Source organism: Hemicordylus capensis, chromosome 2 (genome assembly GCF_027244095.1).
Source record: "Hemicordylus capensis ecotype Gifberg chromosome 2, rHemCap1.1.pri, whole genome shotgun sequence".
NCBI lineage: Eukaryota > Metazoa > Chordata > Lepidosauria > Squamata > Cordylidae > Hemicordylus > Hemicordylus capensis.
The window spans coordinates 15,943,943-15,968,463 of record NC_069658.1 but is presented as its reverse complement, the minus strand read 5'-3'; the positions used below and the strand labels follow the sequence as shown (position 1 = coordinate 15,968,463).

General features: G+C 42.9%; 1 protein-coding gene across 1 annotated transcript; it reads left to right on the top strand.

The window, feature by feature from the left end:
- Positions 1–1,142: 1,142 nt before the first annotated feature.
- On the top strand, positions 1,143–24,317 carry LOC128345941 (uncharacterized). Its single transcript, XM_053298642.1, has 6 exons — positions 1,143–1,247; positions 4,470–4,909; positions 9,466–9,605; positions 12,813–12,932; positions 22,410–22,523; positions 24,261–24,317. Exons 2-6 carry the CDS (start codon positions 4,471–4,473, stop codon positions 24,267–24,269), a joined length of 822 nt encoding a protein of 273 aa, XP_053154617.1. The 5' UTR covers positions 1,143–1,247; position 4,470; the 3' UTR covers positions 24,270–24,317.
- The last annotated feature ends 204 nt before the right edge of the window (positions 24,318–24,521 follow it).

Genomic DNA, 24,521 nt, shown 5'->3' with positions numbered 1-24,521 from the left:
TTTTCTAACTCTCCTGATGTATTCACTTCCAATTTGTCTTTTAACTTCAGTGTGTGCGATGTTATCAGCCTGAAGAATTCCTAAGTATTTGTAATGTTCTTTCTCTTCCAGGTTCTTGATCTTGCTTCCATTGGGCAGTTCTATTCCTTCTGTTTTTGTTATTTTTCCTGTGTTCATTATGAATGCAGCACACTTGTCTAGTCCAAACTCCATTGCTATATCGCTACTGAATATACGGATACTGTTTAGCAGTGATTCAATTTCTGACTGGGACTTTCCATACAACTTCAGATTGTCCATGTACAGCAGATGGTTGATTTTACATGATGTTTTAGATGTTTGGTTTCCAAGGCCTGTTTTGTTTAGTATTTGTGAAAGTGGGGTCATGGCGATTACAAACAACAGAGGGGATAGTGGGTCCCCTTGGAAAATGCCTCTTCTAATGCTAACTTGTCCAAGTGTCTTGCCATTGATTGTTAACTGTGTACTCCACATGCTCATTGCTTTTTTTATAAATATCTGAATGTTTTTGCTGACACCAGTTGTTTCCAAACATTTTAGTATCCATGTGTGAGGCAATGAATCGAAGGCTTTCTTGTCGTCAATCCATGCAACACTTAAATTTGTTTTTCTTCTCTTGCAATTTTCTAAAATCATTTTGTCAGTCAGCAGCTGGTCTTTTGTGCCTCTGGTGTTCGCGCAATTTCCTTTCTGTTTTTTTTATTTTTATTATTATTATTATTATTATTATTATTATTATTATTATTATTAATTCGATTTCTATACCGCCCTTCCAAAAATGGCTCAGGGCAGTTTACACAGAGAATAAATAAATAAGATGGCTCCCTGTCCCCAAAGGGTTCACAATCTAAAAGAAACATAAGAGAGACACCAGCAACTGTCACTGGATGTACTGTGCTGGGGGTGGACAGGGCCAGTTACTCTCCCCCTGCTAAATAAAGAGAATCACCATGTTAAAAGGTGCCTCTTTGCCAAGTTAGCAGGGGTTTTTATTACATATATCCATCCCATTGTCTTAGGTCAGGAGAGGCAGAAGTTTCTTGTTTGCTGACATCACCTAACTCCTGGTGATGCCATAAATAAGAGTGTAACCACATGACTCTTGTTTCCAGAGGCCTGGAGGCTTTCACAGATCTAATGACAGGAGCAAGCAGTGTTGCAAAGGAGTTTTTTCTGTGTGGAAATCTCAAAAGTGTCAAAGGATAGAAAATTCATGTTTTTCTGAGGTAAGCCATCTCACACTAGACCAACTCAGCCGTTCCTAAAGCTAGTTGACTAGCATTGGTCTGATGAATTATTTATGGGAGAGGGCGTCCCAACATTGGGTCCCCAAATTTTGAATGACAACTTCCATTAATCCCAGTCACAATGGCCAAAGTGATGGTGGGAGCTGGATGCAACTGAGGATACTATTGAGGATGCAACATTAGGAACCTCTGGTATTGGAGTCTAATATCTATCTATTTATATTTGTATACCACTTTTAATTTTTTTGAAAATAGCCTCATGGCGGTTTACAAAATATGAAGACAATGAAAAAAGGCAATATAATTTTATTAATTTAGTTTAATTTAATTTAATTTATTTTCTGCCTTTAAAAACACAGAGAGGTCATTCACACAATCAAAAACTGTGTTCTACCAGAGTTTGGGAGTTGAGTTTCCCTCTTACTTTGCTTCCACACAACCAAAAATTAGGAGTGCAGAGCTCCCAAACCCAGGCAGAACACAGTTTTTGATTGTGTGAATGACCTCATTATAAAACAATTAAAATCAAGAAACATTTAGACCAGATTAAATCTAATTAAAACCAAGGTTAAAACTAGATATTAAAAGCCGGGCTAGATATTTATGGCTTTCCTGAAGGCCTCCAAGGAAGACAGGCCTCTTTTATCCATAGGGTCGGCAACTGAGAAGGCCCGATCCCAGGATGCCACCAGATGAACTGGTGGCCTGCAAAGTATGACCCCTCTTGATGATCTTCAAGAGCAGTAGGGATCTTGTAGAGAAAGGCACTCTTTCTCTGGTAACCCAGACCTAAGCCATTCTGGGCTTTAAAGGTAATAACCAGCACTTTGTTCTTTGTCTGGAAACATATTGGTCCCAGTGCAACTGTTTAAAAACAGGCATAATGTGGTCTCTCCAGGATATTCCAGAGACCAATCTGGCCGATGTATTTTGAAGTAACTGAAGTTTCCAAACGACACACAAAGGCAGCCCCATAGAGAGTGCATTGCAGTAGTCCAACCTGGAAGTTACCAGCTGGTGCACCACTATTTTCAGGTCATTCTCTTCAAGGAATGGGCGAAGTTGTCGAATCAGTCACAGCTGGTAAAAAATGCTCCTGGACACAGCCTCAACCTGAGCCACCAGGGTGGGACTCAGATCCAAGAGCACTCCCAAGCTATTAGCTTGTTCTTTCTGGGGTGAGTGTAACCTTGTCCAGAACAGGAAGGCCTATCCCATCTTGCAGATTATGACCCCCCGACCTCTGTCTTGCTTGGATTCAGCTTCAGGGTATTATCCCTCATCCAGCCCATACTGCCTGTAGGCAGGCATTTAAGGGGCTAGTGCCATTTCCTGATATTGATGACAAGGATAAATAGATTTGGGTATCATCAGCATATTGATAACACCCAGCACCAAATTCCCTGATGACCTCACCCAGCGGTTTCATATAGATGTTAAAAAGCATTTTAAATGCTGTTTAAAGACGTTAAAATGCTGTTTAGAACTCCATCAAGTGTTATAAAAACAAACTCAAGAATCCATTTTATAAATTGAGATCCCTTAGATTCAGAGGATTTTATCTGAGGCCAGGATAATCTTTGCTTAGCTCCAGAATCTGTTTTTGGTGCCAGACCTGAACTCTTGAGAAATGTAAAGTAATAAGGGAGAGAACACCAAGATGTATAAAGTTCTTTTAGCTTTCACCATTGATTTGCTGCAAGAATTCCCACACATCTAAGTTTAGATTGACTTTTCAGAAGGGAAAGGCACCTTTGAACTGAATGGACCCATAGTTCTGCATTATGTGTGAATGCAGCCATTGTCTCTGCTAAATCTCTGCGTAAGCAAAAATTATATGAAAATAGCACTGTAATAGATTAAAGCCTTTGTCTCAGAGCTAGCTCACGTGTGGGAAAGAAATGCCAAGTTATCCCTGCTGAGCTGCCTGGATGAGCTTCTCATAAAACCTTTCTATATTTCCAATAGATTTAAAATGCTTCCGCCAAGCACCCAAAGCTTGCAGAGAATCGGATCAGTGGATTAGGTGCTTTAATCCAAGGTCCCTCTGTAACTGGGTATTGCGCACACACAAAAGAAAAAACTTCCACGATGAGAAAACTGATAGCTGCTGAGCACTTGAGGATGCTTTTGCACCAGAGAAATCCCCTTTCCACCCTCCCTTTTTCTTGAGTTAAAAACCAACTCTGAGAGGCGTGTAAAAAGAAAAGAACAAAAACCAGTTTTATTCAATTACTACAGACTGCTTCTGTCTGAGGCTTTTAGGTTTTAAATACACTCAAGAATACTTAGTAAGTTTCAAAAATAGGTTGTCTTAGGCTGCAGTTTCAGGTTGCATTTAGGCACACTTAAAAGTTTACAGCGTCTTTTGCAATGCCCTAGGTAGATTGAGCATAGGCTAGCGTACCTTATTTTAATTATGTTGCAGGTAAACAATAATAGAACAGTATCAGGAATATGCAAAGCACACACACAAAAAAAATTCAAGTTACTAGCACAAAATCTAACAAACTGTTCCATATGCTGAATCCCCTTTTCCTTGAAAACTCACCCAACACCTGATGAGAATCAAATTTCCTGCAATCCTGTCTCTCAAGGTTCTGCAGTTATTACATGTGAGAAACCTCCATGCTGGCTTTGACCATGAGGGAGCAAGAACTCCATGCCCCTCACTAAGCCTTACCACACACACACACCTCTCCAGCACAGAACTTCCTTTCTTGTTCCCAGAATTCTCAGCAACAGCTCTCTTGGTCCCACCCCTGGTGGACTGATTGGGTGATCTCTGTATGTTACCAGTCTGTCAGTCGAGACAAGGGTTCACTTCCAGTTAATTCTTTAGAGGGAGGGGAGACTGGCCAATACAAGCACACAGCAAGACCATTCTTCTGTAGTAGAATTGAAATCCTGCACTTTTCAAGGTGTCGTTTGAGTGAGCAGACATCCTTGGCACACAAAAGGTCCCAGATTCCCCATCACACCGGCAGTTAAAAAGGAACTTAGGTAGCAGGACTAAGAAAGATGCATGCCTTCCCAAGACCTTGGAAAGCCACAGCCAATCAGAGTAGACAGTTCTGGGCTAGATGGACCAATGGCCCGGCTCAGCTTAAGCCAGCTCTATGTGTTCATGTTGTTATCCTGCCTGAGCCTTTTGGATAGAGCAGGTGATAACGAATGAGTGTGCCATTTGCTCTATTGCAGAATGAATTCTTTCATAAAGAAGCTGCTAAAGAAGAAGGGTGTGAAGAGCAATGAGTCTGTTCCTCAGACGAGTCGAGGCCGGCCAGAGAGTCGGGAGGCTATCCGAACCCCAGGCTTTCAACCATCATCAAGTTTTAAAGATCCAGCCAGCCTGAGAACATCCCAGCTCTTGCCGCTCCTGGTGAAGCCTCCTATGCCAACATCTGCTGAGGTCAAGAAGAAGCACCAGCCAGTAGTCCTCCCTGAACTGGTACAAGTTCAGCCCTCTAAGTCTCGTCCAGGGGCTCATAAGACAGATGAGAGGTCCCCACATGGAGTTCCAGGCGAATCTTCCAAGGAACATATTGTTTTGCCAAAGCTGCCTGCTGCTAAGTCAAAGAGAAGCACCAGCCCAATACCAAAAAAGAAACTGTCTGAGGGTAAAGCACCTGAATTGCCAGGTACGTTGGACAACACCAAAAAACTCTTTGTCATTCACCTTCATGAGGCCTAAGTCACCAGGAGCATCTGACACCCATACTTCAATGACTGCACTGGTTTCCTGTTACCTTCAGGTTTTCCAGAGATGATGCAGCAGCAAACCCAAGTATTAGGGGTGTGCACAGAACGTGCTGGCCTGGCTCAGTTTAAGTCTAAACTGGACCCAAATTGGACTGGGCCAGTTCAGTCTGGCACCCCCTTGAACCCCACCCTACCTTCCGGTTTGGTGCAGTTCGGGGGGGGGGGTTCATGAATTTTTTTTAAAAAAACTTTTTTTAGAACTTACCCCCTCTGGGGGGTTTGCTCTAGGTGGTGGGGGTCCATGGGGGTCCCCCCTCCCCCCACCAGCCTCCTTTCCTCCCAAACTGGCCTGTTTGGCCCACTCTTCGGCACATTCAGGCCTTCCCCCTCCAGCATGGTGGCCATTTTGGAGGCCGCCGCACCTGCAGACCCCCGTCCCCTCTGCCCCGGAGGGGGTGAGTTCTAAAATAAATAGATAGATAGATAGATAGATAGATAGATAGATAGATAGATAGATAGATAGATAGATAACAACCCCCCCCAATGGGTCAGGGGGAGGTGTTTCAGTCCAGTGTCAGACTGAATGGCAGTGGGGTTCTGTTTGACCCTGAACAGTCAAACCGAACCAGTTCGACATCAAACACCTTTGAGGTCAAACCTGTTTGCTGTTTTATTGTGTTTTTATTTTAGCTGCTTTGGGCACCTCCATCTAGAAGGGAAAAAGCAGGATCCAAATTCATTACCTAGGAATATATATGACTATCAGTATTCATACTGTATGAGATTCAAGTACTGAAATCTTCAGATTTGGAGGTTGGGAATTAGCCAAATGGAGATTGAAAATTGTGAGAACCTGGGCAATTCCACAGGCCAATCAGAAAGTGTTTGACATACCTAATCCTCTACTCTTTACAGTAGATCAGACCTCTTATCTCTGTACTGCAGATGGGAGGGCTGAGAGCAGCTTCCCTAAAGTCACTACTGATTTCAAAGCCAAGGTGAAAATCAATATGCAGACCTCCTATTTTGTATATAAACACTATATTACTATACCAACCACCATGTTTTTTCATTGCCTCTACAATAAACATAAATTACGGCCAGTCTTTGTTTTATTATTTTTTCCTAGGGATGTAGCATTTAGTTGAATGATCAGCTAAGTTAATGGTTTTTAACTGATTTAATTTAAGTTTTTAAAAACATTTTGATCAACTAACAACATGCCACAATTTATCAGCAAGCTTATTTAAGGGTTTCACAGCAACTACTCATAGGAATATTTATATAAAGTTATTTTATAAAGTGGTGTATAAATATTACTTCACAGAGTTGTTGTGAGGAGAAACTTAAGTATGTAGTATACTGCTCTGGGCTCCTTGGAGGAAGAGTGGGATATAAAATGCCGTTGTCGTTGTTGTTTGTTATTATTATTATTACATTTTATAATGTAAAGAAGCAGATGAAACAGTGGACAACCTAATCAGCTGTTGTAAAAAGATCGCACAGACTGACTACAAACAAAGGCATGACAAAGTAGCAGGGATGATACACTGGAACAGCTGCAAAAAATACAACCTACCTGTAGCCAAAAATTGGTGAGACCATAAAATTGAAAAAGTTGTAGAAAACGAAGATGCAAAAATATTATGGGACTTTCGACTACAAACAGACAAACATCTGCCACACAATACACCAGATATAACTGTAGTCGAGAAGAAAGAAAAACAAGTCAAAATAATCAACATAGCAATACCAGGTGATAGCAGAATAGAAGAAAAAGAAATAGAAAAAATCACCAAATACAAAGATCTACAAATTGAAATTGAAAGGCTGTGGCAGAAGAAGACCAAAATAATCCCAGTGGTAATTGGAGCCCTAGGTGCAATTCCAAAACAACTTGAAGAGTACCTCAGCACCATAGGGGCCACAGAAATCACCATCAGCCAATTACAAAAAGCAACTTTACTGGGAACAGCCTATATTCTGCAACGATATCTATTATAATAACGACAACGATGTTGACACTAAAATCCAGCCATTCCAGGTCCTTGGGAAGGACTCAATGTCTGGATAAAACAAACCAGTCAATAACACCTGTCTGACTGTGTAAACAAGAAATAATAATATATCCATTATATTAGTTATAAACTGTTTTTCAACAAAGATTTTCAAATGGTTTACCTGGAAAATAAATAATAAATAAATAAGGTGGTTCCTTGTCTCTAAAGGGATCACAATCTTATTTTTATTTTTTATTATTTATTTAAAATGTTTCTATACTGCCCAAAACTTGCATCTCTGGGCAGTTTACAATTAAAATCATTTAAAACATCATATCAATTTACAATTAAAATCATTTTTAAAAATAATAAAAAAATTAAATCCCATTATTAAACAAATTTAAAACTATAAATCTAATTAAAAGTCTGGATGAATTAATGTGTCTTCAGTGCCTTTTTAAAAGGTTGCCAGAGATGGGGAGGCTCTTATTACACTAGGGAGCACATTCCAAAGCCCAGGGGCAGCAACAGAGAAGGCCCGTCCCTGAGTAGCACCCTACGAGTTGGCGGCAACCACAGGCGAACCTCTCCAGATGATCAATTGTGGCCCCTCGGCTTTGGAATGCCCTCCCTGAAGAGCTCCACAATGCTACTTCCCTCAGTGTTTTTAAAAAACATCTTAAAACGCACCTTTTTAAGGAGGCTTTTTAATGCTCCATTTCTATTACTTTTATTGTATCTTGTGTCTATGTTATTGTTGTGAGCCACCCCGAGCAGTAGTGCACTGGAGAGGCAGGGTATAAATATAAATATTTTAAATAAAATAATAATAAATAAATAAAATCTTAACAGGCAGTGGGGCTCATGGAGAAGACGACGTTCTTAGAAAATAATGATAAGGTAGACACCAGCAACAGCCACTGGAGGGATGCTTTGCTGGGGCTGGATGGAGACACCATCCAACCCTGCTAAATAAAAGAGCCACCACCTTAAAAGGTGTCTGTTCAGATAGCAGGGGTCTTAGCAATAAAAGTGCTTTAAAACCTGCAGATGATAAACTCCATCTTAAAAGAGGCATGCCATCTTTGGTGAGAGGAGGAAGTATGTTTTGTTTTCTTCTAGCACTGTTGCATTTTCCCCCAGAGATGACTCCAAGCTGGTGCATCCCCATGGCAAGGTGCTCCCTCCCCCACCTCAGTGGCCTCCCCTTACCGTGGCAGCAGGTGTTCCACTTTTGGTTTTATTTACAGATATAGGCTAGCAGCAACAGAAACAGCATTTTGGCTACTGGCAGGCTGTTTCTTCAAGGTTGTTTCTTCTACATGGCAGTGAGTGCCTGCGAGCTAGGCTTGAATGCCCTTCTTTCTGCTGTCCGCCTAGCCATACCAGAGGTCACGAAAATAACCCTCGCATCCACCACAACACACCATGGCTGAAAAGACTTATGCACAAATTGAGAAGGAGGTCTTAGCTATTGTCTTCGCTATGAGAAAGTTTCATCAGTCTGTGTTTGGCGCACCAGTTCTTGTCCTGTCGGACCACAAACCCTTGGGAGCCATATGCTAAACCCATTGGACAAGCTCCAGCTAGACTGCAGTCTTGTCTGAATGAAGAAGGCTTCTAAACCTACTTTGTCTCCTGCTCCTTTAGGCCCAAAGTCAGGCCAACAAAGTGACTTTTTGTGAGAATGCCTAACAACCTTACCTAGGGGAAGATACAACATGGTGTCAGAAGTGGGCCTGCACCTTTAGCAAGCTTGAAATAATGGGGCAGTGAGGAAGCAACCTGCCTAGAGAGCAGGAGACTGTTGGTTTGAATCCCCGCTGGTATGTTTCCCAGACTATGGGTTCCCAGACTATGGGAAACACCTATATTGGGCAGCAATGATATAGGAAGGTGCTGAAAAGGCATCATCTCATACTGCACAGGAGGAGTCACTGGTAGACCCCTCCTGTATTCTACCAAGAAAACCACAGGGCTCTGTGGGCGCCAGGAGCCAACACCGATTCAACAGCAGGATCTTTTGTGCCACCTAATGGTGCAGGAGGGAAGCAACCTGCCTAGAGAGCAGGAGGCTGTTGGTTCGAATCCCCACTGGTGTGTTTCCCACCCTCAAGGTGTTTGGACTGTACCATGTGCTGACACCAGGCCTGTTTTAAATCACATGTAAATTCACTCTAATCATGTTTTTGTTAATCAGGTGACAGTTATAATTTTTTCATCTGTTCTAAATCACCACCCTATTGGTTTTTATGACATTTTCATGTGGGAAAAACTATTTTATGTGAAGGCCCTTTCAAGTAGCACGCGTTGGAATTTCCCGCATCACTGAACAATCAGTGTTTGCTCCGATGTGATCATTAATTTTAGCCCCAAAAAATGCACTAGGGCAATTAGCGGTACATCAGAAATTACTGCTAGGTCTTACTTTCGGGGAAACAGGGTAAGTCATTTTTTAGATATAGCCTCTCTCTCTCTCTCTCTCTCTCTTTCAGAACTCTCTGATGAGAATTTCCGGTATCTGTGGGACAGCAAGAAGTTGCAGAAAGGAAAAACTGTCCGAGAATTAGTGGAGACGATGGATGAGAGAGAAGTCCTAGACACCATCCTGGCTCATCTCCAGCAGTCTCTCCAGGTGTGTCTGACTATTATATTGCATTAAAGATCTGGAGTTACTCCTGGAACAATTGATCTTTGGCAAAGATTAATTCCACAAACTGAAGAAGATCACAGATGCAGAAGCAAGACATGTTGATGGAATACTTTGCTTCCCTTCCTTATCCCTCCGAAAATCAGAGTTTTGCAGTGTTGCTGTGGAACATTAACCCAACCTGGAAGAGGTGGACCCAGCAGGTATCGGGGGAAACAGGTCCTTTACTCCTGGGATGGATGCTGGCATGCTGACTATTGCCAAGCCAATACAAAAGGCACATTTTGAAATTGCTGCTCAAAATAAATTTCTGTTTTATTTACTGAGTATATCAAGCTGTTGCCTACTGAGTCAGACCATCTAGCTCAGTACTGTCTACCCTGACCGGCAATGGCTCTCCAAGATTTCAGGCAGGAGTCTCTCCAATTCCTACCTGGAGCTGCTGTCAGGGGCAGAACCTCAGACCTTCTGCTTGCAAAGCAGATACTCTGTCACTGAGCTACAGCCTCTTCCCTGAGCTATAGCTCCTCCCCCTGCTGCTTGCATTCCTGCTTGTATTCTTTAAAAAAAAAATAATTGTAATGGGCTTTATGGCAGGGTTTCTCAAACTTGGGTCTCTAGATGTTGTTGGACCGCAATAGCCATCATCAACTGAGCCAGTGTGGCTGGGAATGATGGGAGTTGTAGTCCGTAGTCAAACAACTAGGGATGTGCAAATTGATTTGAATCTGAATCGATCCAACTCAAATCTGGGTGATTCTAGTGATTTGGATTTGAATCAAATCACCCCTTAAAAGGGCAATTTGATTAGAATTTGAACTGAGTTTTTGAAATTTGATATAAATTCAAATTGAGAGCCATTTGGCACCTTTTAAAAACAATTCAGGCCACCTGATCATTTTTAAAAAGTGAAAAAACAGGGTCAGCTCTATTCAAATTTGAATTTGAATCAAAGTTTTGGACCAGATTTAAATTTGATTCAAATTTGAAATGAATTTTCAGAATTTGATTTGAATTCAAAATGAATCAAAAATTTCATTTAGTGCACATCACTACCAACAATATCTGGTGACCCAAGTCTGAGAACACCTGCTTTTGATTATAATCTCAAGAGCCCATTTATGAGTTAATGGGCTGTGTAGACATCTGTTACATATTTTGAAGATTGCTTGGTTGGTACATGTGAAATAAAGTCATACTTCCTGATAACCTACAGGTACCAAATTTTGCATGCACAGTCCTGTCACTGAAATTACCTAAATACACTACTTTTTAACCTAGAATATGCTTGGTGAGATGTTAATTGTTATTTTTTAGAAGAGATTCTGAATATCCTACTTCCTGGTTAGCTTTCTGGTAAATACCAAATATTTCATGAACAATCCTGCCACTTAAATTAGCTGAACACACTGCTTTTTACACCAAGATATGCTGGGGGAATGTTTTAGAAGAAATACAGATAGATAGATATATAGATATAGATAGATAGATAGATAGATAGATAGATAGATAGATATAAATTTGTACACTGCCCCAAACTTTCATCTCTGGGCAGTTAACAATAGCATAAAACAAGTTTAAAACGTATGCAAAAACTTAAAACAATTTAACAATTTAAAAATAAACCATAAATTAAAACCTAAACAGTTTTAAAAGCTGAGAAAGCTTGGGTGAAGAGGTGGGTTTTCAAGTGCTTTTTAAAAGTTGTCAGAGATGGGGAGGATCATATCTCAGTAGGGAGCGTATTCCACAGTCTCAGGTCAACAACTGAGAAGGTCCGTCCCTGTGTGGCCACCAGCTTTGCTGGCAGCAACTAGAGACAGACCTCTCAAGATCACCACAATGGGCGGTGGGGCTCATAACGAAGAAGTCGTTCTCTTAAATACCCAGGGCCTAAGCCGTTTAGGGCTTTATAAGTTATAACTAGCACTTTGTATTTTGCCCGGAAACCTATTGGCAGCCAGTGTAGCTCTATCAGCAAAGGAGTGATGTGGTCTCTCTGAGATGACCCAGAGACCAACCTGGCTGCCGCATTCTGTACCAAGTGAAGTTTCTGGACTACGTACAAAGGCAGCCCCACACATAGAGTGCATTACAGAAGTCAGGTCTGGGGGTTACCAACATATGTACCACAGTTTTGAGATTGTTCAGCACAGCTGGCGAATCAGCCAAAGCTAATAGAAAGCCCCACTGGCCACCACCTCAACCTGAGATACCAGGGAGAGGTGTGGATCCAGAAGTACTCCTAGACTGTGAACCTGTTCCTTTTCAGGAAGTGTGACCCCATCTAGAACAGGGAGATAAAAATCAGCTCTGTAGTTCTGACCCCGCACAATAAGTACCTCCGTCTTATCTGGATTCAGTCTCAGTTTATTCTCCCTCATCCAGCCCATTACTGTTTCCAAGCAAGCATTTAGGGAGATTATGCCATCTCCTGAAGAAGTTGACATGGAGAAGTAGATCTGATCTATGATTAGATAGATAGATAGATAGATAGATAGATAGATAGATAGATAGATAATCATAGCATTTTAACTGTTGTTCTCCACAGACTTTTAACACACTGTAATCAGATCAATAATTCCAAAATGACATCATGCCTAAGAAAAGAAGATTGTTCTGAGAGTCAATGTACTATGATTCAAATTTACTGTATCTAGTAATTATTCAATGAGATGAATAATGTTTGAAGTTGAAATTCTTCAAATTTCAAACTGTTATTTTACTTCTCTTTGGCAAGCCCAATAATTATTATAAAAAATTCAATGACCTATATAGGTGGCCCTCAGAAGCAAGGAGAGTGGCTGTTTAAATTTTACATCTCCCCCACGCTACTCAGCTGAGATGCGGCAGGGGGTTAAAGTTTAAATAGCCACTCTCTCCCTGCAGGCTGCTCCATCCACTCTTGCAGCGAGTGTGGATTGTTTCACTAGGGAACCTAACTCCGTTTTGGTGGTTAGGTCAAGTACTTCAGTATCACAGTCATCCTGAACATTACCTCCAAGATATTAGAGGGCCTCCTGGATTTTATTTCCTGAACTTTTCTAGCAATGTAATCTATACAACATGACTTTGCCCAATTAACGACAGGCCTCACCGACTAGTTTTTAGATAAAGCAAGACATCAATGAAAGGGTAACTGCTCTTTCATGCTCTGAAGATTTGAAACCTGAGACTCTTCTTTTGTTTTAGTGGACTCCTGCTACAGACTCTGAGAAAGCTGCAAGAAGACTGACAGCAGCAGACATCTATGCTGCAAGCCATAAAACAGCAGCACCGCAAAAGGGCCCCCAAGCACCTGGCCAAAATAAGGTGAATTCTGAGCCTAGATGTGGAGGTGGAGACGTTGTTTTAATTATACTAGCATCCTTTTGCTAACTCTGGATGTAGGCATGTGCTGTTCCAAGGTGGATTGGGGCATTAGCTTGGTACCCCAAATATTGCTACTGTCCCCTGGTATCCCCATGCTTTCCCCCACCCTCCTGTGGCATTCTCTCCACCTGCCCAGCCTTCCCTGTGCCAGTGCTGGGTGAGGATTAAAAGAACCCACCCCTTTCCCACTATATTACCTGGGGCAATTGGCTACCTCCCCATGGAGGGGGGAGGGACGGGTGATGTCGGGAGTTCTGATACTCCTGTTTCTACAGCCCTATGCTTAGCAGCCGGTGGGATTGAGTCTATACTTCTGCCCCATACTATGGTATATTGAGTCCTGCCACCAGATGTGTTGCTAGGTTATTAAAAGATCTGGGGCCTGGGCAGGCTCAGGCCCACAGCCTCCCCACTCCCCACTCCCGTTTTGATAATTAACTTTTTTTTTAATGCATGCAAGCTAATGGCTTCAAAAAATGGAAGAGAACCTTGGCTTGCTTGCATGCATGAAAAACGTTATTATCAAAACGGGAATGGGGAGGGGAGGCCGTGTGCCTGAGCGGATCCTGAGAACATCCTTGTTATATCTGGAGGCTGTTCACACAACTGAAAACTGGTTAGGACAAGTGTCCCACCCAGGTCAGGAGGCTGTGCACATTCTCAGTTTTCGGAGATGGAGGGTTTGTTTGTTTGATTTGGTGTGTATATCCCACTCTTCCTCCAAGACTCCAGGTGGTGTACGTGGTTATGTTTTTTCCCTATGAAGTAGGTTAGGCTGCTGCAGATTTTTTTTTAAAAAAATAGAACTTTTGGTGAGGGCAGGGATGGTAAACTATGGATTTTTAGGGGGCAACTCTCATCTTACTCATGAACCATCACCATCACCTTGTCTACTGAGCTGGGTTGAGGCTGCTGGTCATGAGACCCATCCATCACCCTTCTCCCATCCTCCACAGTATTACTTGTTAGAAGCTTACCTTTGGGGGGGGATTTGTCACTTTAAGTTCTGTCATGCCGCATCCTGAGTATAATGTGGGGTTCTCCATTCGCCCTGGCATCCCAAGTCATAACTCATCTTGCCCAGCTTTCTGGAATGCCTGGAGCTGAGAGGATGGCTCCAGAGTTGTGGGTGGGTTCCTAGGGTCAGGTTGTCTTCCAAAGAGTTAGGGTTGGGGAACTTGTTCACCTCACAGTGGTCCCACTATAACCAGCTGCCAGATACAGACCTCCATGCTTACCTCCTGCAGTCAGTGTTTCCTCTGAAATGTGACTGCAGGCTATCTTTACTGTCCTTGTCCAGCAACAAATTAGTGGGCCCCTCCTCTCACCTTCTGAAAAGCTGAAAAGTCTCATCATGGAATGTAGAAGGTTTCTAGGCGTTCTGAGGCTATTCACATGAGCAACCCAAACCAGGGCAGGTCAACCCACCCTGGGTTGGCCAGTTCATGTGGAGCACCAGGATTACTCCCGATCCCAGTGCTTCCGCCCCCACAAACCCAACTTTTTACCCTCTCCCTTAACAGGGGTTAGAGGATATGAGTATTCCTGCTACCCCAGGGCCGGGGCTGTGCAGGGCATTGTGGAATATCTGGAGGCCGGGGCTCATTTTTGCAACCTCCAGTGATCCGTGCTGCTGCAAGCAGCACAGATCATGTGGGTGCGCATTAGCGTCCTGAAGAGGAAACAACCTATCATCTGGGGGGAAAGGTCGGTTCAACCCTGCCTTCTCCCGGCCACCCTCCCCACCCCAGAAATGGTCATGTGCACAACCTTGTACTCAAATTAACTCTGGAATGATTCTTCCCACTGGTTTTTTGGGAACCCATATACTTATCTATTTTATTCAATGCCTTATTTATTTACTTATTTATATTTTATGCATTTATATACCACCTCAACATGCATCTCTATGAGTTTTACATCCTAAAACGACATAACATTTTAAAACAATAAAAGATTTAAAAGATATTTTTTTTAAAAAAAAAGAATTGTAACCTGTCTTTTCAGTAAGTCACAATCCGAGGTGGCTAATAATACAAATGATAAAATCATACTAAAAGCAACAGATGAAAACAACAAGCAAAAATAGTAAGAATGAGATATAGTTTAGCACAGACAGGTCAAACAAGTACACCACTAGTTTCTGTGTGTCTTATACATGTTCCACTTCCTAGATTGAAATGTGAAGGGTCCCCATCCCTTTAAAGGTCGTGCACTTGATCGTTGGTTGGGCAGGGAGGGTGGGTGGTGGGGAGGCAGAATTGCACCTACTTTCCCCGCAACTGATCAGTTGTCTTTCTTTGGTGTGCCACCCACAGGATCCGTGCTGCTTCCAGCAACACAGATCACTAGAGGCTGATAAAAGTGCAGTGCAGTGCACTGGGAGAATCCACCGTGAGTTGGGTGCTCTAGGCACTCAACTCTGTGTGCGCTCAGGCTGGTGTCACCCAAACACACACACGACCCCAGCCGCCCTGGGGTTGAGGGCACGCTTGCGCCCTCTACCCCAGTTAAGAGCCAGGTTTAAAAGTTGGGCTTGTGGGGGCAGAAGTGCTGGGACTGGGAAAGATCCCAGTGCTCCACACAATCAGCCCTAGCCTGGACTTGGCTGCTCATGCAAATTGCCTCTTAATATGATCTAAGCAAAGAAATAAATTTGAATCAAAGAAATTTTCTTGTTACAACAACAGTGAACCAAAATTACAATAAAAGGAAAGAAATGGGCTTTTCTGTCAAGGAGACCCAGAGGCTCGGAGAATGTGCTCAAGGGCTACAATCCTGCACCCAGTTACCTGGTCTTCCCAAAGTGAAGGGCTGAGTAAAACATGAATGTATAATCTCTCCCTGTCTCAGCACTCTGCTGAGACAGAGTACCTCGCCTGAAAAATATCCTTGTCTGAATATATAAAACTGCCTCGATTGACAAATATCCATTCTGAAAATATTTATGTTTGAGATTCTGTTGGGTGATATTTATTTATTATTAATAATATTTATATGGTGTTTTTCAACAACTACAAAAAAGTTCCTAAAGAGGTTTCCAGAGCAAAAGGAAGAAAAATGGTCCCCTGTCCCAAAGGGGCTAAAAATCTATATTATTGATTCTCTTAGATGGGCCATGCATGGAGACGTGGCAGAAAGGAAGCAATTGGCTGACAAGGAGGGAGGAGGTGATTGGCTGACAGAGGGGGAGAGAGTTCCGGAGCTGCAGGGAGTTTTGCAGGGCGGCTAGAAAGCAGTTTGAAAGTTGACTCGGGGGCGCCGTGAAACGGCAGGGAGCTTGGAGGCTGGGGGCAGCTTCAGGAGCTCGACAGTTGGCTCTGGGGGGCTGCTGGCAGCAGACAGTTGACTGAGCTGTGCTGTGAAGCAGCAGGGAGCAGGGAGCTTGGAGGCTGTCAGGTGAGTGGGCAACAGTCCCTGGCAGCAGCAGGAGGAAGCAAGGACTGCGAGACAGAGATATAAAGATGGAGGATGTGGGGAGGGCTGTGGGGAGAGCGAGGAAGAGAGTTGTGGGGGGGAGCAAGTGAGAGAGTGGGGGGGAGAGCAAGCGAGAGAGTTGTGGGAGAGAGAGAGAGTGAGAGTTGTGGAGGGGAGAGAAAGTGAGAGATATGTGGGGGGGAGAGAGAGAGAGTTGCGGGGGAGACAGCAAGCGAGAGAATTGTGGGGGGAGAGAGAGAGAGATTTGTGGGGAGAGAGAGTGGGTGAGAGAGTTGGGGGGGAGAGAGAGTGAAAGAGTTGAAAGGGGAGAGCGAACAAGAGAGTTGCGGGGGAGAGCGGGCGAGAGAGTTGTGGGGGAGAGAGTGAGCAAGAGAGTTGTGGGGGTAGAGTGAGCGAGAGAGTTGTGGGGGAGAGCAAGCGAGAGAGTTGGGGGCAGAGCATTGTGGGGGGTGGTGAGAGTTGTGAGGTGTGGTGAGAGAGTTGTGGGGGTGGCGAGAGCAAGTGAGAGAGTTGTGGGGGGGATGCCACAGGCTCAGTGCACGACCGCACAGATGCTCTGTGCAGGGCCAGCTAGTCTAAAAGGAAACCCAAGGTGGATGCCAGCAACAGCCACAGGAGAGATGCTGTGCTGGAGCTGGATAGAGACAGTTGCTCTCCCTTTGCTAAACAGAAGAGAGCCATCACTTTCAAAGGTGTCTCTTTGCTCAGTTACAGGTACATAGAGAGGTTTTTTTATACAGCAAAATGCATATTTTAAAAAACAAAGAGGATTGAAAAAAGAGGTACTACTGATGCAGATTTCCAAAAAGGAAAGAGAACTGATATGGACTAAAGATAAGAAGAAGATCTCTCAAGCTATTAAGATCTTACAACAACAACTCTCTATGCTAATAACAAATGAACTTGAGCAGAATCTGAAGTATATTAAGCAAAGATCATTTGAATTTGCAAATAAACCAGGCAAGTTGATAGCTTGGAAAATTAGACTTGAGAGGAAGAAAAACTTTATATCTAAAATATCTACTAAAAATGGGTTCTCTTATAATGGAAAGGAAATAAGGATGGAATTTTTTAAATATTACTCAGAATTATATAAAGGCAAAACAGTAGAAGAAGAAAAAATTGAGCAGTTCCTTAGAACTAAAAATATTCCAAAACTTTCTCATCAACAAATAGAAATTATGAATGCTCCAATAACAGTTATGGAAATAATAGAAGCAATAAATCAAGCTAAACCTAACAAGGCCCCTGGGCCAGATGGACTCTCAGCTCTGTATTACAAATTACTTAAAGATCAAATTCTACAACCTCTTCAATGGACTATGAATGACATTTTACAAAACGGGATTGTGCCAGATTCGTGGAAATATGCAAATATTACAATAATCCCAAAGCCAGATCAAGACTTAACATTAGTCAAAAATTATAGGCCAATATAACTTTTAATTAATGATTATAAACTCTTTGCTGCGGTTTTGGCAAGAAAACTGAAAGTGGTATTACGAGACTTTATTCATGAGGATCAAGCTGGCTTTTTGCCAAAGAGACAATTGAGAGACAAAGAACAGTTTTGAATGTATTGGAGTATTATGTAAAACATAATGATAAACAGATGGCGATGATCTTTTTGGACGCAGAGAAAGCTTTTGACAATATTTCGTGGCAGTTCATGTGGGGACTATTAGAGGAAATAACTGCTGGTAAACATTTTATTAGAGCAATTAAAACTATTTACTTGGAACAATATGCCAAGATTATTGTAAATGGAGAACTGTCTGATAATTGTGTAATACAAAAAGGGACTAGACAAGGTTGTCCACTTTCTCCATTGCTTTTTATATTGGTTTTAGAAGTGCTTTGTAGATCTATTAGGGAAGATGATGAATTACATGGTCCCAAAATTGGGAGACAAGAATATAAATTGAGAGCCTTTGCAGGTGATGTTGTGTTATTTTTAGAGAATCCAATGGATAAGATTGAAAGACTTTTGGACAAGATACAGCAATTTGGCCAGTTGGCTGGATTTTATATAAATAAGACTAAAACTAAGGTTCTGACTAAAAATATAGACCAGAAAATTAAAAATAGATTTGGTGATATAAGTGAGTTAAAAGTGGAGAAGAAAGTGAAATATTTGGGAGTTTGGTTAACAAATAATAACTATGTGTTGTTTTCAAATAATTATGTTAAAACATGGAACTCAATGAAAAATGATTTGCAAAGATGGTCTAAAATGAATTTATCTCTGATGGGAAGAATCTCAGTGGTGAAGATGAATGTTTTGCTGAAAATGTTATTTCTTTTTCAGACTATTCCTATAATTAATAACTTGACTTGTTTTAGGCAATGGCAGAAGGATATAACTAAATTTGTTTGGCAGGGGAAAAGACCAAGAAAAATTTTTAAGAATCTAACAGATGCAAAGGAAAGAGGTGGTCTTACCTTGCCAGATTTAAGGCTATATTTTGAGGCTGTATGTTTGACATGGCTAAAGGAATGGATAACATTGAGAAACCCTAGAGTCCTTGATCTGGAGGGATTTGATAGAAGGTTTGGATGGCATGCTTATCTATGGTACGAAAAAACTAAAGTACATAAAGATTTTCTGAATCACTATGTAAGAAGGAGTTTAATGAGGGTATGGTTAAAATATAAAAATTGGTTGGAACCAAAAACTCCGTTATGGATATCCCCGATTGAAGCTTTATCACGTAAAGAAGTTAATATGCAGATGGCTGGGGGTACGTATAGAGATCTGTTGTATTTTCATGGAAAGGATTCGAAGTTAAAATCTTTAAATGAATTACAAAATGTGGTCAGAGATTGGTTTCAGTACTATCAGTTAAATGAGATGTATAAGAAAGATCTTAAAGTTGGATTTGAAGATCAGATTTTGAATTTTGAGAAGGAATTATGTCAAGATGATGATAAATTAATTTCCAAAATGTATAAATTATTACTTTTGGAGGAGACAAGAGAGGAATTGGTTAAAACAACTATGATAAAATGGACTCAATATGTTGGACATAATATAGAAATGGCAGCAAGGGAGAAGTTATGGAAAAGTGATTTGAAATTTACTGCTTGTTATGCTTTGAAGGAAAACTATTACAAAATGATGTATAGATGGTATTTAACGCCTAAAAAATTGGCACTGATGTATAAAAACGTTTCAAACAAATGTTGGAAGTGTGGGCATGTTGAAGGTACTTTTTTTCATATGTGGTGGACCTGTGGGAGGGCTAAGGCCTATTGGGACATGATATACAATGAATTGAAGAAAATACTTAAAGTGACATTTCCTAAGAAGCCAGAATCCTTCCTGCTAGGAATAACACAAGGAGCAATTTCTACAAATAATTTAACTTTTTTTATGTATGCTTCTACGGCGGCCAGAATATTATATGCACAGAAATGGAAGACTAATGAACTGCCTTCAAAAGAAGATTGGCTGATAAAAAATTTAGAATATGCGGAAATGGCAAAACTTACAACACTGATTAGAGACCAAAGTTTAGAACGTTTCAAGGAAGACTGGAAACCCTTTTTGGTTTATTTAAAGAATTATTTCCCTACTATGGATCTTACAGCAGGATTTGAAATCTGAAATGCAGGTTGGGCTGATTAATGGTGGTGGAAGGTTTAAATTTGTATTTGTGTTTAATTAATATTACTATAAGGGTAAAATTTATAGTTGGTATCACGAAAAGAGGTGCGCGGGAAGTCAATTTGTGTTCATTATGATTGTGATGATTGTTATGGTTATTATTATTGTTAAAACTCAATAAAATTTGAACTGGCAGTTACAGGTGCATAGCTACAACTGAAGGGGCAAGGGGAGTGCCCGGGGCCGCGTTCTGCGAGGGCCACCAGCCACCTCCGCCATATTCACACTCTGCACTGGGCACTCTGCTGGCTGCTCTCCAATGCCACCGAGCTGCATGGTGGTTCGGAGACAGAGCTGTCCCAGCAGGAACGTAACCCCTTTAAGGCAGGCACATCTGTACAATCTGGCCCCATAGATCTAGCACGGCTGCACCAGCTCAGTGACATTATCAGGCCATACCAGCATGAAATAGGTAGGCCTGGCAACAACAAGGGGTGTATATGAAACTGGAATGCCTGGTTTGGTTGGAGTCCAAATCGGACTGGGCATGTTCAGTTTTGGCACACATACCCCTAGACATATCCCCTTGGTTTGGTTCAAATTTGAGCCGGTCTAGAGGTTCTAACAAAAATATATTTTTTAAACAACTCACTGCCTCCTGCGGGGGGTCTCTAGTGGTTCCCTCTCCCCCTGTCAGCCTCCCCCAGTCTCCAGTCAGCCCAGTTCAAGCCATTCTAGTCCATGTTTGTCCCATTCTGGGCCCTTTCATGTTGGTAGTGGCCATTTTCGAGGCTGCTGCACTGCTTGGCTGTGTCATGGCTGAGGCCATTGAGCTGGTCAGTGCGCATGCATGGCAGCCTTCAAAATGGCCACCGTCAGCACAAAGAAGCCCAGAATGGGCCAAACACAGACTAAAATGGCCCAAACCAGGCCAGTTGGAGATAGGAATGTGCACAGAACCATGGCGGGGAGGCTCGAAGGCGGCGGGAGTCTCTCTTTAGTAGTGGGGCAGGGTGCACTTACCAATCCCACCGCTTTCCCCCGCCAGCATATGTATTTTGCAAAGCCGATCAGGATGGCATCGTACCTCCCTGCCGCCCCGTTGCCCTCGTCTTCCAGATATGACTGGAAGTTGCCGATGCGTCTGCGCACACCGGCACGGGCACACACATGACACGCAAGCACGCCTGTGCCAGCACACACCGGTGCATTGGTGACTTCCAGTCCTTCCCCTGCTCTTAAAGAGAGACTCCCGCTGCCTTCAAACCAGCGGAACCGCCAGTTCTTTGAACTGGTTCGGAGGCCCATAAAGGGTTCAAACTGGTTCCATTCAGATCCCTAATTGGAGACCGGGGGCAGCTGGCAAGGGGAGGAGGAACTGCAATAGACCCAACCACTCCCACCCCCATGGCCACAGGAGGGCCCCCCAGAGGTGGTGAGTTGTTGTTTTTTTTAAAAAAATTCTTGATTAGAAGCCATGGACCAGCTAGGGGGGTTCAGATCGAGTTCAATATCAGGCCACTTGGCCAAGTTTGATGTCGGACCGCCTCGAACTTGAGCCACTTTGGACATCCCTAGCAGCAACAAAGGCAGCTAGGCAACCAGGTGGACCCATCCTTAAATCTTGCTCCAGGGCCACCTTCGACCTTGCTTCTAGACTTGGAAAATAATGTTCTCTTCCAATCCTTCACCTCAAAGGGATGAGAATAATTCAGATAATTATTCTCACCCTTTCTAAGTGAAGGATTGGACAATATTCTTTCCTAAGTCTACTTGCAATACCGCTGCCCAGTTAGCATGGGCTAGGTTATGAAGGTTCAGTCTCTGATATTTGATCGGTCATGAGCTGTTCTATGCATGCAAGTTGTCACTTCATGTCAATGTCCTTGAGTGATGTTATTGTGTTTTGAAGGAGTTTATGGCATGCTTTAGCATGCCAGTGTTCAGCCACCCGACCACAGATACCTGATATGCCAACCCTGCCTGTATTTGGGCCAGGAAATGCAGTAAAAACCTCTCAAATGTGGCACCAATCAGGCAGAGCACCTATGCTTGGAAAGAGCTCTCTTCTAGTTTACTAGAGCTTCCCTACCAGCTTACCTGGTCAGTTCTTTACCATCCCTGGTAACTAGGCTAGTGACTGTTTATTTCCAATCCTATATAGATTATGTTTTATCATGTATACTTAAGCTCGACCTTCTTTGAGGCTGAGAACAGATAAGGTCAATTTTTAAGGATTTTCTGAGTTTCCCATGGTAGTATTTTAAGCCTTCAGCCCTCTAATCACCATGATTCGCTAATGATCTCCCTGTGATCCCTGTGATGAGATCCCTGTGACAATAGCAACTTATTCCTTTCCTGACCTTTACCAGGCTTCCCTTTATAAATACTATGGGGTGAAACTGCGAGACTCAAGTCGAAAGGATTTGGTCTACAGACACTTGCACATACTTCTGAGGTTAACAGGACAAGAAGGGGACAGAGAGGTAAGTGACCGGTGGGAGTTTCTGGAACATTCTAGCCGTCCATCCCCACAGGCCCTCCTACTGCAGTCATCTCATTTTTGGCCTCGCTAGAGTCTCCAAGACAACGAAGCAATTGGTTTAAGCCATTTAACAACCCACTACCCTTTCCATGAACTTGCATAATTCAGGGCCAGATTTTGGTGCCGCCCCGCCCCCCCAGCAAAACCTGTTTGTTTGTTTACAGCCCCTTCAGGTAGTCTAGAAGGATACCATGGTCGATGATATCAAAAGCTGACAAGAGATCCAAGGGGATCAATAGGGTCACACACACCCTGTCAATTCCCGATTGGAGATCATCCATCAGGTTGACCATGGCAGTCTCCACCCCATAGCCTGTCCAAAAGCCAGTTTGAAATGGGTCCAGATAATCTGCTTCTTCCAAGACTGAGTGGAGAAGCTACCACCCTCTCAATCACCTTGCCCAACCATGGAAGATTGGAGACAGGCCTGTAATTGCTTAGCTCTGAGGAGTCCAATGCAGGTGTCTTCAAAAGAAGTCTAACAATTCCCTCCGTCAGATAAGGAGGCATCCTGTCCTCCCTCAGAGAGTCACTGATGATACTAAGAAGACCCTCTCCAATTATTTCCCTGCTAGATTGCATGGGGCATGCAGGGCAAGGGTCAAGAGAACAGGTGGTACGGTGAACTTGTGCAAACAGCTTGTCCACATCCTCAGGAGGATTGTATCAGATTCACAAACTGAATCTGATCCAACCTAACAATACAAGAGAAGTTGCCGGACACCTCCATAATCGACCCTGCAATAACCATGGGATCCAATTCAGCTCAAATCCTAGAGAAAAAATCAATAAAGGTGGCACAGTGAGTCACAGTGAGTCAATTTAGATGGCTCTAAATTCTGATTCAAGGGAGGAGGGGCACATACTAGTCCCCTCACAACCTTAGACAACTCTGCTGGGCGTGAGCTTGCAGATGCAATGTGTGCAGAAAAGAACTGCTTCTTTGCTGCACATATTGCCTGAGCATAGATCTTCATATGCGCTCTGTGCTGTAATCTGTCAGATTCGGGTCGAGGTTTTCTCCACCTGCACTCTAACTGCCTCCCTTGCTGCTTCAGCCCCCATGGTTCTTCTGTAAACCAAGGGGCTAATTTAGAAGCAGGCCTGGAGCGGGGCTTAGGAGCAATCATGTTAATGGTGGGTGGGGAGGCAGGAACAGCAGCATGTGACTGGAGCAGCGGCACTTACCCAGGGGGAGGGTTAGCTGCACCACTCATGGCTGGAGGTGCCATACATGCTCTAGCTGTCTAGCGTTGGGGACCTCAACAGGTGATTGTGTGTGTGATTGCCACTGGGTAGTTGCTGGGCTTCCGCCTGCCCCCTGCCGGCCCACTGCCATTTTGGGCAGTGAGCCATTGGTTGCGGATCTTGTCTTTTTTTCTCTTGTAAAGGATCAGCAGATTGGGACGTGATCTGGATCGGCTCCTGGTGGAGAAGTGAGCTTTCACTCTTCCCCTTGCTGTGATCCCAGCTCAGTTCAGGTCTCAATTTAGAAAGAAAAGATGAGATGTACCACTAAATATGCAGTAAATGCCTTGTCTAGTTTGATCGTTCTGAGGTAAATCTTAGAGCATCCTTCCAGAATGCCTTGGTGGCACCACCTCTGTCTTCAGGTCCCTCCTCAGAAGCCAGCCTTCCCATGAAGCCTTTGGCTTATCCCCTTGCTTGTTGTCCTCAGAAGAAATAAATCCAAAGAACGTGTAACTTGAACTTGCTTACATGGATTGCTGGATATGCAAAAGAAGCAAAACCACACAGAGTGGGAAGGGAAGGAACAAACAGCTTAAGAAAGCTAGTTATCATCCGACGAAGGCAAAAATGAGCGGCTCTCGACTTGACAGATGTTAGCCACTGCTGTGGAATAAAGGAAAGGCCAACCAAATAAATGAGTCTGAAAGAAAATGATGTCACTGACATGCATTCTTTTGTACAGGGAATT

Excerpts from the sequence above, each read along its gene's own strand:
- LOC128345941 (XM_053298642.1), top strand. The coding sequence starts at position 4,471 with ATGAATTCTTTCATAAAGAAGCTGCTAAAGAAGAAGGGTGTGAAGAGC. Across the intron at positions 9,606-12,812 it reads ATCTCCAGCAGTCTCTCCAG|TGGACTCCTGCTACAGACTC; the intron begins GTGTGTCTGACT and ends CTTTTGTTTTAG. Across the intron at positions 12,933-22,409 it reads AAGCACCTGGCCAAAATAAG|GCTTCCCTTTATAAATACTA; the intron begins GTGAATTCTGAG and ends GACCTTTACCAG.